This window comes from Zosterops lateralis (genome assembly GCF_965231275.1).
Source record: "Zosterops lateralis genome assembly, chromosome: 15".
In the NCBI taxonomy this organism is placed as follows: domain Eukaryota; kingdom Metazoa; phylum Chordata; class Aves; order Passeriformes; family Zosteropidae; genus Zosterops; species Zosterops lateralis.
Window position 1 is genome coordinate 9235534 of NC_139775.1, and position 17911 is coordinate 9253444.

Here is a 17911-nt window from a genome sequence, read left to right on the forward strand (position 1 = left end):
TCTAAATTTTTGCATTACTTGTAGTGTTTTGAGAGAGTTGTTGAATTTACATATTAATTGAGTCTGTACGTAGAAAGTTATTTCAAGGGCATCCAAATCAGAAAGAGACAAAATAGTCACATATCAGTCTGGATTTTGTTCTTCTGATAGGCCCTGAAAAATCAAACATGTTTTCAAATATGCAAACTACCAAGATTTGTACCCACTTGTTAATTTTGATACTGCTTTTGATAACCAGCAGTATTGCAGCTTTTCTCTGTGAATTTGCAACTAGTGTGCTGTATCTCTGTATCTGAAATACAAGGAAGTTTTCTGCCTTCCAGCCCAGGCTATGTGGAATTACCAATGACCTGTTAATATTAACCTGGTATTTTAAATGTTACACCACCCACTTTAAATTGGAATTAGTAGCTAAGCTAGTATGGAAAGTGATTTATCTAGAGTTAATAGTATTGTATTATTGTTTTCTCTAATATATTGTTGGTGTAGTTTAGCTCTCTTTTACATTTGTGTTACAGTCAGGAATTACTGGGTTTGAAGGACTCCCTCTAATATAAAAAGAAATTGGAAAATAATGCTTGAAGTTCACTGCAAGGAAATTATTTTTTTTATTTATATCCAATGATGTCAGATCCTGGCTTGTCAAAATGAAGCTGGTTTTTTTTCTGTTTGCTTTGATTCTGTGAAGGATGCAGGTTTGTGTGGAACAAAGCACAAAATCAAAAGCAGGCACTAAATTAAACTGAATTCAGCTGTTTTGTTTTGGGGAACTTCCCTGGGGAAGAGGGAGAAGACAGGGTAATTCAAGAAAAGGAAATAGTGAAATTCGCAGATAGTAATGAACTGCTTCCAGAAGGGAAACTATGAACTCTTAAGAGATTTGGCAGTAGTTCAAGTCCCTGTGCTATTGTTGAGGTGCCTGGATTGAAATTCGTGTTGTTCAGCTGTGCTTTCATGCTGTTCCCCTGCTGCCTCTCCTGTTCTCCAGCTCTGGATGGGAGTATGAGGAGGAGGAGGAGGAGGCATTCCAAGAGTTGCTGTGCTGCTGGGGCAGTCCACTGGGAGGGGCCCAGCAGTGCCCCCTGGGTCCATCTGACTGCTGGAACTTTCCATCCTCACTCCCCAACCCCTGGCACTCTCAGAGCATCCTGCATCACTTGCTGCTCTCTTGATTTAAAATGCAGAGCACAGCCACAGCCACACTGGGTGTCCAAAGAGGTCACTCTGTTTACCTGTGAGAGCAACCTGTGCCACAGCCTAACTCTGGTATTTAGACTCCTCTGACCTCTCACAGATTTGCCTGGAGCAATTGACTTCTACATCCAATCCTATTAAAACTCCCAACTAAGAGTGAAGAACACATCACTTATGAATTATTGACAAAGTTTAATGCAGTTTGTGCATTTTGCAGTACTCCCAGTTCAAAATATTGTGATTAGTTTGTACCTGTTGAGTGCAGCGTTCATCAAAGAATTAAACTGAGAACAGAAGTCAATGAGTGTTTTATTAGAATCAGTTATCATGTGATTTTGAGTGATAGGAATAAAATTTGATGTGAAGTTGTATTTTTTCCTATTCAATTCAATATCAAAACTACATTTCAAGGCATGAGTCAAAATTATAGCAATATCTGTTCATAATGATCTGTTCAGACTAATACATTAGCAGTACTTGGAGAGTATGGTAAAAAGAAATTGATATAGGTGTAAGAAATTACATAGTGGGATTGTTTATTTTTTCCCCGATTCAGAACACAATTATCCCTTACCTTTGCTTTGCAGGTGGCTGAAATGCATGGGGAGCTGATTGAATTCAATGAGAGGCTGCACCGTGCTCTGATGGCCAAGGAAGCTCTGGTGTTCCAGATGAGACAAGAACTAATTGATCTGAGAGGGCCAGTGAGTGTTTGATTATTGCTCTGTAGAATATCCCTCTGGAATGGGCTCAAACATGTTCCTCATGATGAAATATCTATTAGCTTGTAAGAAATAACAGATCTGTGAAGGATTGGCTTTGAACAATACCTTTCCTCTTAACTATTCTAGATTATACTTTACATGTTAGATTTTCCTTTCAAAGGAAAGAAGATACCCTTGTATATTTATTCTAGCTATAAAGTAAGATAAAAAGCTATTTCCGTTTCAGTTCTAAACGCTCTTGCAGTCTGGTTTTCTAACAACTGCTACTTCCTTTGATTCTGCAGGTATTAGTCCATCATTACATCATTATGAACTTTTGTACTTATGTTTTGTAAGAGCACAGCTGAAATAAAATGCTCACATGTCCTTTCCCTAATGGAATATTGGTTGTAAAAAAAGTGATCAATAGGTTTTATGTGCTTTGTATTTTCCCATAAATTGCTTAAACACACAAAGTACTTTGTTTTAGCATCCTTTGCTCATAAAGCCCTAATAATGATACTCTTTCCTGAGTTTTCTACATCTTCCAAAATTACATGCTTTGACAAACCCCACATTGTTTCTTTCAAAACTGTAGCAAACTCTAACATAAAGGACTCACAAGGGTGATATGTTCACAATCCTCTTGCAGGATTTTTTTTTTAATTGCTTATCAATAATAGTTTTTATTGGCATTTATAAAATTGAATGTTGAATTGTAATTTCCTTATAATAATATGCTTTCTTAATTGAAAACATAATAGCCACTTTGTGGAAATTATTTCTGTTTTGTAAATATAGGTCCCTGGAGATTTGAGTCAAACATCTGAGGATCAGAGTTTGTCAGATTTTGAAATGTAAGTTTCATAATTCACAAACTCTTCATACTATCTCTGGGAAAGGAGAATAAGGAAACAGATTCAATAATTTGCTTTTCTTATATTATTTCCAATAACTGCATAGCTGTGGTGTTCCATTATTAAAAAGTATGGAGAGCTGCACAGTCCATGTCCCAGTGTAGTTAATAATGCTGAACTCAAGGAGTTTAGATTTAGGAAGATTTCCTAGGAGTGCTTTTCAAGTGCCCTAGGTCTTGGTGTTCTGCCAAAGCACCAAGAAGTTACTGGTTTTAGTGCTGTGGGTTTGATGGGTGCTGGTTGCTATTCATCATGTGATGGAGTTCCTCATTTTAAAATAGCTCCTAATCAATGCTTACAAAAAAACCCCCAACCCCCACAAACAACCCACCCCAGATCATTCTGGAGTGTTGTGATTTGGAATTTTGCCTTTAGTAATCAATGAATCTTGCTTTTGTGGAAAAGGGGTTGAAAATGTAGCTGATGTGTTTGAATCATAGAAATTTGGAGATGGATGACAAAGAGTGGATGGAAATGGCTTCTGCATAATTATGCACTACTCTTCTGTAATTTAATGAACTTTACCTGAGGCTTGTGGCTGAAAATGTTGGATTTGTTGAAGTGAATAATTTTTGCTTCATGTGTATAATCAAATGTTGTCAAATGCATGCTGTGAAAAAAAAAAAAACCAAACCCCAGAAAACCTGCAGAAGGAATTGTTTCAGTTGGGTTAATTTTAGGGAACATTTTTAGATTCAGAACATATAAAAAGTTCAGGCAGAACTCAAATTTTTCTGTTACTTCATTTGAAATTTAAAGTTCCTTTGTTGATCACTTTGATCATTATCTAAATCACTGCATGCAGTTGCTTTGCAGTTCTTCTACATAAATATGATTCCCTAATTTTAAGGTTTTTTTTTCTCCTCTGTAGATCAAATCGTGCTCTTATTAATGTTTGGATTCCCTCAGTCTTTCTGCGTGGAAAAGCTGCCAATGCCTTCCATGTTTATCAGGTGAGTGAGCCAGCTTAACAGGGATTTTGTCTTTAAGTTTCTGACTGAAATAGCACATTTTAATAATTTAAAGCCCTCCGTATAATTTCATTAGAGATCAGCTAATGAGCAGCAGCGGTAGCTTCATATATATTCATCCACAGGATTGTGTTTATTATTCAAACAGCATATTTTGAGGGTTGTCTTTTAGTAGTTTAATACTTTAAAGGCATGCTAATAAGATGACTCCATCGGTCAGGAAATGTAACAATTCAATATTAATAAGTAACACCTTCTTCAGTGTGCAGGTACATGTTTTACTTAAGTTTTGGGGATAACAATGACCAGAAACGTTGCTTGACAGACAGACAGATGTGGTTTATTGTAGTAGCTCACTTGAAAACATCTTGAATAATGAAACAATTCTTCACTGTGTGTTATTGAATGTGCTCACATTGTGTTCTGCCTCAGGCAGGTCTGAATTTAGGGGTTTGTTCTCCAGCCTGACTTGTAGTTGAAGCATTGAAATTTTTTACTGTTCCTTGATTCCTGGATTCTTGGTTTCAGAGCAGTGACATCCTCCGTGGATAGAATGGCAGGGTGAACTTCAAACACTCTCTAATGTGCTGTCCCAGGCTGTTTGTATTTCTTTGTTTGTGGATTGTTAGCAGCTGCAAAATTTCTCCACTTTTTTTTCAGCCACATGTACTTAGTTCTGAACCAGATTGCTGAAGATGTTAACATTCCTCTCACTCTGAATGATGTTTGTTTGAAGAATTTTGAATCATTTATGAAGTGTTGGCAGGTAGTTGAAAAATACAGGAAAATACCCACCTTTCGGCCAGTAAAAGACAATGAAAAATAAGATTTGAGGAAATGGAAAGAAAAGCCACCAGGATGGGAACAGTTAGTAATTTGTTCAAAAGCACTGAATAATCAATCAAATTGAGATGCACAGGTGTGTGAAAACCTTACTTGTTGACAAGTGTAATTATTTTTGTTTTTCTGGCTTTCACATATTTCTCCACTCTGCTGTTAGTGGCTACACATTCTCAAACCCAGACATAAGTCTGCCAACACAGAAATTCTTAAAAGCATCAATATCTCACCCCACCTGCTACTCTGATGATGTTGCAGTTCCATGTCTAAACCACCACAGTCTTTTAATAATTAAGAGAAAAAACACGCAAGAATTACCTGTAGAAGTGACCTAAAACTTCTGTAATTCTTGTTAAACTTTGGTCATGGCACCCGTTGAACTCTTTCCTTATGGAAGAATACATGAATATCATTCCTGCCAGTTTTTGGTCTCAGTAACAGGAGTGTCACTGCCCCTGTGCATGTGAAAAAGTATTTTCCCAAATAGACTTACAACTGTGATGAAACATTTGAAGTGAGTGCCACCTCTCTGATCAATTATACAGTTGTGTGCTTGCTGAATATATATTTTACATTTTATAGTGGCCAGGAAAGCATTAATTTAGAAAACTTCAGAATAGCTTCAATAACAGCACTGTAGATTTATCTTATTAAATCTCTGCCAAAACATGTGCTCCTGATTACAGAGAATTTGATTCAGTATTGAAACTGTGGAAGAGGATATTTACCAGGCTACCAGTATGTCCTAAACAGATCCAGACTGGGAGTCCAATTAAAATAAATGATTGAGCCCATTTCTGAGAGTCCTTTTATTCATGGTAAACTTTATTTTTACTACCTTATAATTTATCTCTCCAGTGGCAGAAAATGAAAATGCATCTATAACTCTTTGTATCAGCTACATGAGAAAGGACTTGTGGTACATTAATATAAAGGAAAGTAGCAATATTGCAGAATGTTGATGTGTGTGAGATTATTACCAATACCTTTTGGAGTTCACATTTCTCTGGGAGAACTTGAGTGAACAGATGTAAAAACTGACTCTTGGTTGTGCTGGTTAATGCTGAGAAAAAGACATCAAATGAACTTTGGAGAAAGCTAAAGTGTGCCAGCTTGAACAGGCAAAGTTTAAAATTTCAGTTTGGTTAAGCCTGACTTTTTAGATATGCTAAATACTTATGACTGTACTTAAAGGTAATTAGAAATTAGCCCTCAATGCTTAACCCAACTGAAAATCAGATCATACATGTGATACTATCAAGGTAAGGTGTTGCTACTAAATGAGGGTGCTACAAAAGGGCAGGAGCCTTGGCCCTTGCTTTTCCAAAGGCAGTTCATTTGAGTGTATTACTGAGATGGCTTGATCCCTTCTGCATTTTCTATTATTAGCTAAAGAGATTGTCCTTCTCTCCCCTCCTCTGATGAGCCACCTTGTTAACCTTTGCTGATTTGAGATTGTGTGTCTCTGGAGCACTTCACTTGATGGAGAGGGTAGGACTGTGCCAGGGGGGAGTTGCTATGTCACACTTACTGCTGATGCACTTTAGAATTGTTGTGCCTCTTCTGTCCCTTTTTGCTTATAAATAAGTATTTTGTAGCAGAAAATAAACTACTGTGTACATATCACTTGCCTTGGAAATGGCCAGAAGAGGGTGGAAACAATTGCAGAGCATCTCAAGTAGTTTGGAAAATTATGAACCCATCATTTCCACAGGGCCTGTTATCAATTTTCATGGACTTAAAAAAGCTTTTGAAGAATATAAGAATTAGGAGAAATAAATTTGGGTTGCTCTGCCTCTTCGAAATCAATGTCAATTTTGCACTTGTGCTTCTTAAACCAGGAAAAGAAATTAATGACATGTTAATTTGCATATCAGGAGGGCCTGACCTGGACAGGATAAGAATAGACTCCTGCAGGAGTTTTCTCATTATGCTTGCTTTTTAAAATTTAATTTTATGTTTTTATATTTAGTGTAGATTTGTAATGCTGTTTTGAAGGGCATTTCAAAGCATTTCTTTTTGTGTCATGTTAACATCTGTTTCTGATGTTCAAAATCAGTGCATTTTTCATCCTTAAAAAAACCCAGATGTTGCTCCTCAGTAAATATAGCAGGAAAAGTTTCCAGCACCAGCAGACTTGTCATATAGTTTCAACCATCAAATAGTTTCTTTAATTTCTCTTATGGATTAAGGATTCTGGACAAGCTCAGAAATAAGACTGTGGACTCTGAAAGCAAGCAGCATTTTTTAATGAATCCTATTAGATGTGGAAATTTCAATCAGACCTCTGTATTTGTAGAGTTACACTGCACTCTTGCAGTAATGTTTAACTGGCAGAATTAACTGGTTATGAATCTTAAGGATTTCAAAACAAGCTCTGGAAATGTAGCCAAATTTTATGCTCAATTTGAATGGCTGAGTTCAAGGGGACAGTTGTGAGTAGCAGATAATTCAGTGCCCCAGTTTAGCACTATCTGTTACTGTCTTAAAAATTAACAGAGCTGTGGATCCATATCATTCAACTCTGGATGTTACAACAATTAGAGGGTGTATAAATTTTAGGGGAAAAGCTATGTAGAACTGGATGTGCACTTTAGTGCAGTTATTGAGTTCAATTAAAAATATTTTTTCACTTGTCGTCCCAGAATATAAACTAGTAACAGAAAAATGCATATTTTATAATCTCTGTTCACCATGGAGTTGTTATGGGTTATTCTCATTCTGGATTATTCCTTGTGGAGAATAGCAGACTGTCTGTTTTAAATAAAATGCCAGTCACAGATCTTATAAAGATAAAATAAAGCATAAATCTCTACATGCAATGCACCAGGAATTCAAAGGTGAAATAGCTGAAAAGTGGCTGATAAATAGCTTGTGGCTTGCATACCATGGATTTTGAAGTAGCTAATCTGACATAATTTTTAGAAGGATTTAAAGACGTCTAAAAACCAAGTTGTTACAAATTATTAGGAAAGGGATAGACAAATAGAAAACGCTATTATGCTGTATATAATCTCTGGTTTATCTGTGTGCAGTTCTACTCCTCTTCAAAGAAATACATCAACTGTATATAATATGGGTAAAAAAAAGATTTTTCACTGGAGGACCATATTAGAAATTCTCAGCCTGTATGAAAGGCAGCTGAGAGGGGAATACAATAGCAATCTTTCAAATCATGAAGGAAATGGAGACATTTTTAACTGTTTCAAAATGCAAATTGGAGCATCCGTTTAAACTATTGCCTTGCAATTTCAAAACAAGTGCATGACAGTGGTTTTTTCCACAATGTATAATTGGGGGTGATACTGAAATTTTTTGTGGGTCTGGAAAATAATTGAGCTAATTAAATGGAAGAAAAATCAATCCAGACACAAAGATGTGACTTCTTTCCAAGGGAATCCCTGGATAGTGATATTTTGCAATAATAAATACCGCTATACCTTGTCTTCATATTTAAGTTTCTCGATAAAATACATTTCATAATTCTCCAAATAATTTTCTGAACTGCTAAGATCAGTGCTAAGAGCAGGGTGCATGAAACTTGGAGGTCATTTTAACTAAACATGAGTTGCCTTTGTAATGTTATGCTAATAATGACTAATTTAGTCCAAAAATGGAAATATTAAATATGATGATGAAATATCTTTCCTTCCAACTGATGCTTATCTTCTGTGCATGGCAAGCTCATTTTAAATGTTTTCAGAGCACATCCTCTCTCTTTGTACTTGTTCAAGTTGTTTTGCTTCAGGTTTACGGCTTGACTCCTGTCTTGCCATTCATTAGCACTGACAGATTACTAGTACAATTAATTTTGCACCTGAGTAGAAAAATTAATTAGATGACCAATTGATGTCTTTATTACCAATCAACAAATCATAAGGATTGTTTGGACTTCACTGGATGAAATTATCCAGGCTGTGACAGGAGCTCAGACTAGACACTCATAACCATGTCTTCCAGCAAGAACATTAGGCAGTTATCCAAAAGAAGGTTCAGAGATTTATTCTCTTACAAAGTTTTTAATGGCTATTATTGAGTGGGAGACTGATTAGTTATAAACATTACAGGACAGCCATATATGGAGAAATTAGGTTAATTTGTTCAAAGTTGCACTTAAGGAAGCCTAGTCTGTCAGAAAATTTAAACATTAGGTGACTTTTTAAAGCCAGGGTCATAGTGGCAAAAGTCTTTTCTTCCAAACAACCTGTTTTCTCTAGTTAGAGAGAAACAACCTGGTTTGTCTAGATTGCTTTCTGATGACTGCTGTTTGTGATCTCTGCAGTTTGATGCCCATCTTTTTTGTGTAGCAGACATTGCTCAATCAGCCTACCATTAGAAAATAATTTCTTGTCTAATATATTCATGGGCATGTAGACAGAATCCAGATCAGAATAAAAAAAAAAAAAGCATTTTCATTTTACCTCTAGATGGTGATAGATGCAGTCTCTTAGCGTGTGAAGCAAGTTGATTATTATAGTAATATTATTTTGTCATATTTCTCAACTGTAGAGTATCTTCTTTTCTGTATACATATGGATTCCACTTCCCTGTGAAGTGTACAGCAAATGCCATTAGTCATGCCTTTTGTTGCTATAATTACCAATGCCTGACACTTAAGATAATGAAACTGAGATTTTATGATTCCTAAAGTGATATCAATATTTAAATGGCTTCTTGCAAATCCGCCTAGTTTGCAGAGCAGTGAACACTTCACATTATAAACCAAATAAGTTTAAAGATTAATATGCTAATCAGCCAAGACTGTTATTATTTGCATATGAATAGGACACCCTAAGACTATAATCAATAAACATTTCTTACAGTTTCTTTATTCCTTTGACTATCTTCAGTCTTGCTGTTTAGTATTGACTGACATATTTGCTTGTAATATTTCTTTATATATTACTTTAAATGATATTTTAAAACCTGATGCTTTCCTCTGCACTTCTTCTGTGAAGGAAGATAATACACTTTCCTATGAAAGGGCCTTTATCGCAGGATTATTTAGGTTGGAAGACACCTCTAAGATGAGTCCAACTGTTCCCCAGGTGGTGCCAAGGCCACCACTGACCCCTGTCCCCAGAAGCCACATCCTCATGGCTTTTCAATTCTTCCAGGTGTAGTGACTCCACTCCTGGTGTGGGCAGCTTGTCCTGGCCAGCCCTTTCCATGAGGATGTTTTTCCTGACATTCAGTGTAAACCTCCCGTGGCACAGCCCGAGGCTGTTTCCCCTTGTCCTGTCCCTGTTCCTTGGAGGCAGAGCCTGACCCCCACTGTTGGGAAAGATGGGACAGGAAGGGCTTGTGGATATGATTGCCTGGTAAGAAATACTGGAGATGTAAAACCTGTGAGGGAAATAGAAATGAAGGGCAGCTTTGAGATGTGATCATGGCAGGCAGGAAGATGGTGATTAGCTGGAGATGGGTTGAAGGTCAGAAAACAAAAGGGGCCAAGAATGTACCCCCTCTCCACCCTGCCAAGGCATCGGGAAAAAGTAGATAAGAAAAGTAAGTAGTCTTTAGAGTTTAGAATGTAGGATGATATGGTAATATAATAGTTCTCATAGGCTGCATGCAACGTTTGTAGGTTTTGTATCTTGCGACGGTTGGTCACTGTAATTAGAATATTCAACACAAAAGGAGATATAATGTATTGTAACAAGCTTCTCGCTCTCTCTTACCTCTCTTACCACTCTGACACCTGCCCTAGCTCTCTTAGCTCCCTTACCCCCTTACCCCTGCCATCTCCCTTACTTCATACTCTCTCCCTTTCTCTTTGGGGCATTCCTTCAGCTGAGCCTGGTGGCTGAAGGCAAAGCCCTTTTTACCCACAACTCTTGCAATAAAACCACATGTGTCTAGAATATCTCAGGTCTGCAGAGTTCCTTCTCCCTTCCACCCACAGATGCCCCTACACCCTACCTGGCACCAGGCTCCTGTCAGGGAGTTGAGGAGAGTGAGGAGTGAGCAGGTTCTCCCTGAGCCTCCTTTCCTCCAGCTGAGCCCCCCCAGCTCTCTCAGCTGCTCCCCACAGGACTTGTGCTCCAGCCCCTTCCCCAGCTCCCTTCCCTTCTCTGGACACGCTCCAGCCCCTCAATGTCCTTGCAGTGGACAGGGAAGAATTTTCATAGAAACAACATAAAAGAAATGGAGGAGGAGTGTATCTGATACCCAAAAATGTTTAAGGAGGACAGTACCCAGAAAATACTTTGAGTGAGAGATGAAACAGGGAAGGCACAGTCCAGGATCTGCCAGCTGAGCCTGTTGACCTTGAATTTAATCACAAGCCAGCATGACCTTGATATTCCTTGAAGATTGAAATTGGAAGGCAGTGGACTGGCAATTAAGAGTTGAAAGGTAAGCGACAAACTAAACCCAAAAAATTAAACCCTAAGTTGCATTTTATTTTCCTGATACATGATGAATTGGATGACTTCAGCAGCTGCAGCACTAAGCAGGCAAAAAGGAGAAATAAATAGTCCTCTAATCATATTCCATTTCAGTGCAGCTCAGGGCAAGTAGAGAAGAAAATGAACTGGAATGATTGGGAGAATTTGAAAGAAAGATGTAGTTCATGGCATTCTCAGTGATTTGAGAGTGTATGAACCAAAAAGGTGGAATATCCCAGTTTTTCTGCAGTGGGACCCAAGGATGTATTAAAGAAGCATAAGAGGAAGCATAAAGCAGACTGATTTTTAAATAACTGAGGTATGGAGGAAGTATACAAAGATGAGCTTAGTCCTTAAAGACTTTTGTAACTATTTATTTTTCTAAAGGAAACAGAATTACCCTTTACTACATTGATTTGTTTATTGAAGTGCTGGATGTAAAAAAACTTAGGAAAGTAAAGTAGAATTTCTATTTTCAGATTATTTTATTACTACTACTGCAGAAAGCATCAAATAATTTATATTTGATAAATATCTAAAATAAATACTAGTTATGTTACGTATTTTAGAAACTGATTGATGAGATAGTCTCTTTTCCCTTGCCTGAGCACCCACAATATTCTATTTGGAGAAAAAGACAGCACTATTGTCATTTTACCTATTTTCTCTTCTGCAGAAACTTCTTTTCCTGCAGTGGTTGTCATGCATTGCAATGACTATGTGGTTCAAAGTGCATGTTTGTGAAATGACATTAATTATCTTGGGTTATTATAAGTCATATTTCACTGTCAAAAGGAGCATATTATGCTATTGAGTGATTTTTTTCTTTTGCTGCTGATTTGATTTGTATATAAAAAGACAAAAAATATTGATTCCGTGCAGCAAAAGTGGAGGCAGTGCTGCTTTTAATCTCTAGTGGCCAGTCACTTTATTGCTGTCTTGGTGAATAGAAGCAGAACTGTGACTGCAGAAGCACAGTAATCATTACTCTGCATGTCTGTAATTGAGTGGATAAGCCTAAAATGTGTGACATTTTTCTCTTTAGTGGAACAATATTGGCTGTTTTTAAGGTTCATGCTTTGATATGTGTTGTGTCATATATTTGACATTGTATTGTTCAGTTTTATGAACTAAGTAACAGAATCTTGAAGATTTACCATAAATTATATTCAAGTATTTGTAGTCTTTGTGCAAGTGGATAAAATGGTCATATTGAAATAAAAGCTTATTCACTCTAATTCCTGTTATGTCTCTATGACACACAAAAAGCTGCTCCTATCACAGCTGAAAAGTTTCATTGTTCCATTTGTTTTTCATTATGCAGAAAATTCTTAAATTGGATCATTTTCAAAGGGGAAACTTAGCCATAAATGCAGGCCTGCAGCTGTCTCAAAATATAACTTACATTTGTATTCACTTCTCACACTTCAGAGGTAACTTTGGAGAATTGAGCTTGAATTTATATTCTTAACAGAATCCCACTGTCCTGAAGTGAAATTAAACTGATTCTTATTTTTTTTTCATGAATACTTCTTACTTCTATATGTTTTGAGTGCAGAAATACATAATTTTGATAAAACCCAAGTAGTTTGAAATACTCCCGTTTCATAGTGTGCTTTTCTAACAGGAAAGAAGATATTTCCAATCCCCTGAAAACAATTATTAATTAAATGGTAAACTTTGATCAAAATCTCTTTAACTTCATGTTCCTGAATAATTGAGATGTACATTGAAGTTGACCCGGAGTTTTAAGAATTAAAAAAACTATTATCCACAGTCTAAAACTATGGACCAATGGTACTTCAAGGTTTGTAGTGTTATTTAAAAGCAAATGTAAGGGAAATATTCACCAGTCAAGCTTAGCTGAGTTAGCATAAAAAAATAACGGTGCCAATTAACATGTTCTGGTTTTGTGTTCATGCTGATCAGGTTGTCCCTACCAAACCAGTTGCTAATAATTTTCCTTTTTTGTTGTCACATGCTTGGGCATTGATTTGAAATTATGTTACAAGCAAGAGACTCTCCAGAAAATCCTTTTTTATTAGCGTAGGGAAAAGAAGTTAGAAATAAAGTAATACAGTGAAATTACAGTAATACAGAAGTAATAATTTTTCTCTCACCCTTTTTTTATCCTCTTGAAATGCTTACTTAGCTGGTAAATGTCACAGGAGCTTCCTTAGGGCAGATCAGTCTCTTTTGCATTCCTTATGCTCTCTATCATTTTTTTTTCCATGCTCAAAACTATGACCTTGTCCATCCTAGGACTGATTCTTTACAGTATTCTCAGTATTCTCTTTGTTCTTTGAAGTGTTCTGTTGCTGAAATGTCCTGAGTTCTCTTGTATCTTGTGCCATTTTTATATGTGGTTTAGTAGAGTTTTCACTGTTCACCTTCCCTTAACATTATTCCATTTCCTCTGGAATGGGCTGTGGACTCACAAGGACTTTGACTTCAGCACTTTTGTATTTGTGGAGCTCCCATCAATAGAGTTCTGTCTTAGCATTCATTTTCCATCATATATTCAGTCCATCCTTCCAGGAAATGTGAGCCACATTTGCAGGCAAGATTCAGGAGTAACTTTGTTTATAGAATATCCTTCCTGATGCCTTATCTGGAATTCTACAGCCATGGGTGTCATTGCAACAGGAGAAGGTTCTGTAATATCTCAGTCAGTATCTCTTGCTGCCAGCTGTACTGGAGAGAGACACAAAAGTGAACCGTCAATATACTAATCTTTATATCAAAAAAGAGATGCACCCACATGGGACTTCTGCAGATCAGAAGGATAAGTGTTGATTACAGGCATTCAGTCTGGGTACACTGGAGCTGGAGCAAGTTGGAATTTTGGCATTTGTCCCTTATTTTCCTCAGGCTTTTCTGTGTAAGATGATGAGCTGTGTCAGTTGGTACCAGTCTGTTACCAGGACTTGCTAACAGCATTTTTGACTCAGAACTGCTCAAAGATTCTTAACCTATTAAGAAACTTTTGGCTCAAACCCAGTACCATGGGAGCAGAATTTCTCATTTCAGTATGTAATCATTAAACTCGTGATTTCACATTGATTCTCAGAAGATTGTCAGTGTTTTGGTAATACTAAGTTAGTAGGTAGTAGACTGATAAACACTATTAAATTACTACTGTTATTGCTATTGCTCTCCAAATCTCTGACTTTAGACATGTTTGTGATGAGAAAATAACAGACTAATTCATTAAACATACTTATTAACTGAAGTTTTTCTTAGTGCTGCTGTACCTCAGAGCTACAAAAAGGTTACTAATCAATTTTTACACAGGAGACCCAAGGGGTAAGTGCTCCTAAATTACAAACAGAAACTCCTTAATTAATTTTTTTTTACATTCAAGACAATATTAAAGTGAAATCTTTTGTCTACAAGTAAATATTCTAGTGGTGATTTTGGTTTAGTCTGTATATTTTAATTACCCTGAAGATTATTTAAGTAGGTTAGGAATTGGATGATATCAGGAAAACAGGGGCGTCAAAAAGGAAATGAAATTATTTAGAATTAATCTTCTAAATTGATCTGAGAACAAGCCTGAGAGTAGTCATTTCAACTTTCTTTAACATGGCCCTAAGATAACTACATGCCTTCAGTGACTAGACTAGGATAAGTTTATCCAAATAATTTTATATTTAGTATTTACTTAGTTTGATTTCCCAACTGGATTTGCATTAAATGTGTAGCAATCCCTTGGCTTGGGAATAGTATTCCCCTCTGAGATAGTAAAAATTTAAATGTGTGTTGCATCATGAGCTTTAATATACCTTTCATAGTCTATTAGTTGATTGTCAGTAAATTCAGTATGGCACAGGGCTCCCAGTGTTGCGTTTTCATTTCTTGCTGGCTAAATGAAATCAATATCTACGTACATAGAAGAACAGTAAGAAATTTTCCAATAGTTTTATCAGAAATCAATCTATGTTTTTGCAGTCCTGAAATATTTTGATTACAGTGTACAGGATTCCTTAGTTAGTTAACTGTGGGTTACAGCTTAACAGGTAATGTTGAACTGCATGATTCACCATATCACATGTGCAAAGATAAGTACTTAGTTAAATTAGGATTTCCATATTAAATAACCTAGTTAAAAATAATTTGAACTTTTTTGTCATCCTTGCTCCCACAGGGAAGTTGAAGCATGAATCTTGGGAATGTATACAGAATTCCAAACAAGACGCTGGTTGAAGTGAGAATAGACAGGGAGAGGGCTTAGAGCTGGGTGAATAAAGATTTTAATATAATTTTTACTCCATTAAATAAATTTGATTAGAATTATGCAAAATAGTTGCATTTCATATATTCCTCCATTTGCCTTCAAAGATGTACTCAATTGTTAAAACAGATGGTCCTGTAGGTGTTTAATTATCCTGGCTTTGTTTTCGAAGTGAAAAAGAAATCTGAATACTTCTTGCAGACTTACTACTGTGGTTCTATCATTACAGTATCTGAATTCTTGTTACCAAAACTAGTTGAATTTTTGTTTACATATGCATTTGTAATTCACAATGCTCTGAATATTTTAAATTTAGATGTGCTAATTTTGGAATTATAGTATTCCTTTTTTGGAATTATAGTCTTCCTGTAGAAAATGAATTAATGTTTTCTAAAATGAAATATTGTAATTTGAGAAAATTTGCATGATATCTGAATATATATTGTCTTTTGTTGCAAAGAAACCTCCTATAAATTTGATAAACTAGATGCTGAAAGAGAACTTCACAAAGACCAAAGCATGGGCAGCTTTTGTGAGAGAAGACATACACTTCATCTCTGAAATACCACCAGTTCTTAGAAAAATTGAATTTTTTTCTCCTAAGGACTTGCAGTATTTCAGGGAGACAAACCATGCCTCAGTCACCAGGAAAAGCTGCAATTCAGTGTTGAAACTGGCCACATCAAAATCCAAATTTTATTTTTATCTTATTTCCACAAAAAATCCAGTTGTTACTTTTTACTCTTTGTGTGACGGTGGCTGTTGTTGATTTTTTACATTATTTCTCCTGATATTTGCCTTACAGTTTACTACTAAATTACTGAGGCGTTTGGAGCTGCAAGGCAAGGCAGTGTCATCAGTACTGTTCCAGCTTAATTCCTGATGTAAAATATTGAGGTTATTAACACACACACACACACATACACGAATTAATAAACTACAGGTTCCATTGAAGGAGCAAAGGGAAAGGTCACTTTGGATCTTAAGTTCTAATGCTTGGTTATAGTTTCTGACTTGTGCTGTTTCAGCATTCTTTTCAACCTTGTCATATCCTAGTAAAGAGTGAAATCTCAGTTTTCTGTAAGTATATTTCACTTCTGCATGACATTTTCCTAGAGAAAGCGAATATTTAGCATGTAATTGGTAATAGGCTCATGAAATAATGAGCAGCAAACAAAAACAGAATCACAAAAACTACAGCTGTGTTAAATTATACTTAATGTCCTATACAAGCAGAAAGAATGAACTGTGTTTATTTTCCAAACAATAAAATTTCTAGTTTAGTTTTCAATGTAATTTTGTTAGGAAGTAAATTAAGTTTCATACTTCGGATAAAATTAGGTTTTGCAGTTGTGATGCCACAAAGCTAATTTACAAAGTTGAAAAACTGTGTTGAGGACATAGAAATCAATTTCATAGTGGTATTAAATTATTTTTTCCTTTGGTCACTGGGTTGCAGAATATGCTGGAAACCATGGTAACCAGAAGTGCTGCCATGATTGCCCCAGAGTCATGTTAAAATGAGCAAGCTGTGTTTGTCTTGATTAAAATAAGAGAGAGAGAAAGAGGAGGAGAAGGGAGAAGGGAGAGGATGAGGTTAATGACCTGTACAACAGCAAATGCAGCCAGACATGGGTCAGTGGCTGTTGAATCCTGGTGCTTGTGGTGCCTCACTTGAAGGTGCTGAGCCAGGAGGCTTTAAGGAGTGAAGGACACACATCAGCCCTGTTTGTCTTGACATTATTCCTTTCCCTGTCTGTGTTTTGCAGGTTTATATAAGGATAAAGGATGATGAGTGGAATGTCTATCGAAGGTACGCCGAGTTCAGAAGCCTGCACCATAAATTACAGAATAAGTACCAGCAAGTGAGGACTTTTAACTTCCCACCAAAAAAGGCCATTGGAAACAAGGTATTTGAAAGAACTCACTGTATTGGTAAAAGTTGGGGGGAAAACCTCTCTTATCCATACACAAAAAATGAGGTGACTTACAAATATTTTCACACCTGCTAGTACCTGCTATTTTTATAGACTTTCCCCCTACCAGCTGGAGATTCACTGGTGTAGGTAATGCATTGGTTTTTCCACTTATGAGAAGTTTTATTGAATGAAATATTGATGATGTACACAAATGCACAAACCCTCAAAAACTGTACTGGACAGCCCTATATGTAGAATGAAGTCTCTTCTCCGTTTCTTTCCAAAAAAATGTCAGCAATTAACACTGGTGAGTAGTTAATTGAATATTTCTGTAAATTTCAAGAAGTATCAATCTAAATTCCTTAAATTTCTTGCACTCTTCCCAATACTTTAAAGTTCTTTAAACCAGCTTTTTAAAGACATTTAGGTACTTAATTCCTATAATCTGTGTCTTTGTGTCTTAGCCCTGCCATTTTAAAATGGGAATTTGTGTTTTCCTATTAACAGTGATTTTGAAATGAAACGATAAATATTGTAGTACATATGTAGTAAATATGTAGTACCATGTAATAAAAGTCTTAGTCATCAAAGCTTTAAACTAGTCAAGAGTGTAAATACAGATTACAATGTACCCCACAAGTCCAGTAAGAATTGAGAAGTAATTGAAGTAATTTTCCTTTGCAGCTTAGGAATTATCTGTAAATTTTATTTAGCTATCACAAGTAAAATCTCCAATACAAATA

At 36.2% G+C, this 17911-nt stretch overlaps 1 protein-coding gene across 1 annotated transcript in view; it reads left to right on the plus strand.

Annotated features, from left to right (window-relative positions):
• SNX29 (sorting nexin 29) overlaps window positions 1-17911 on the plus strand; it is a 100468-nt gene that overhangs the window by 38575 nt on the left and 43982 nt on the right. The window contains exons 16-19 of the mRNA XM_083872687.1: window positions 1782-1898; window positions 2700-2755; window positions 3687-3768; window positions 17019-17159. Coding sequence (XP_083728813.1) covers window positions 1782-1898; window positions 2700-2755; window positions 3687-3768; window positions 17019-17159 — 396 coding nt within the window. The remainder of the gene's footprint in view (window positions 1-1781; window positions 1899-2699; window positions 2756-3686; window positions 3769-17018; window positions 17160-17911) is intronic.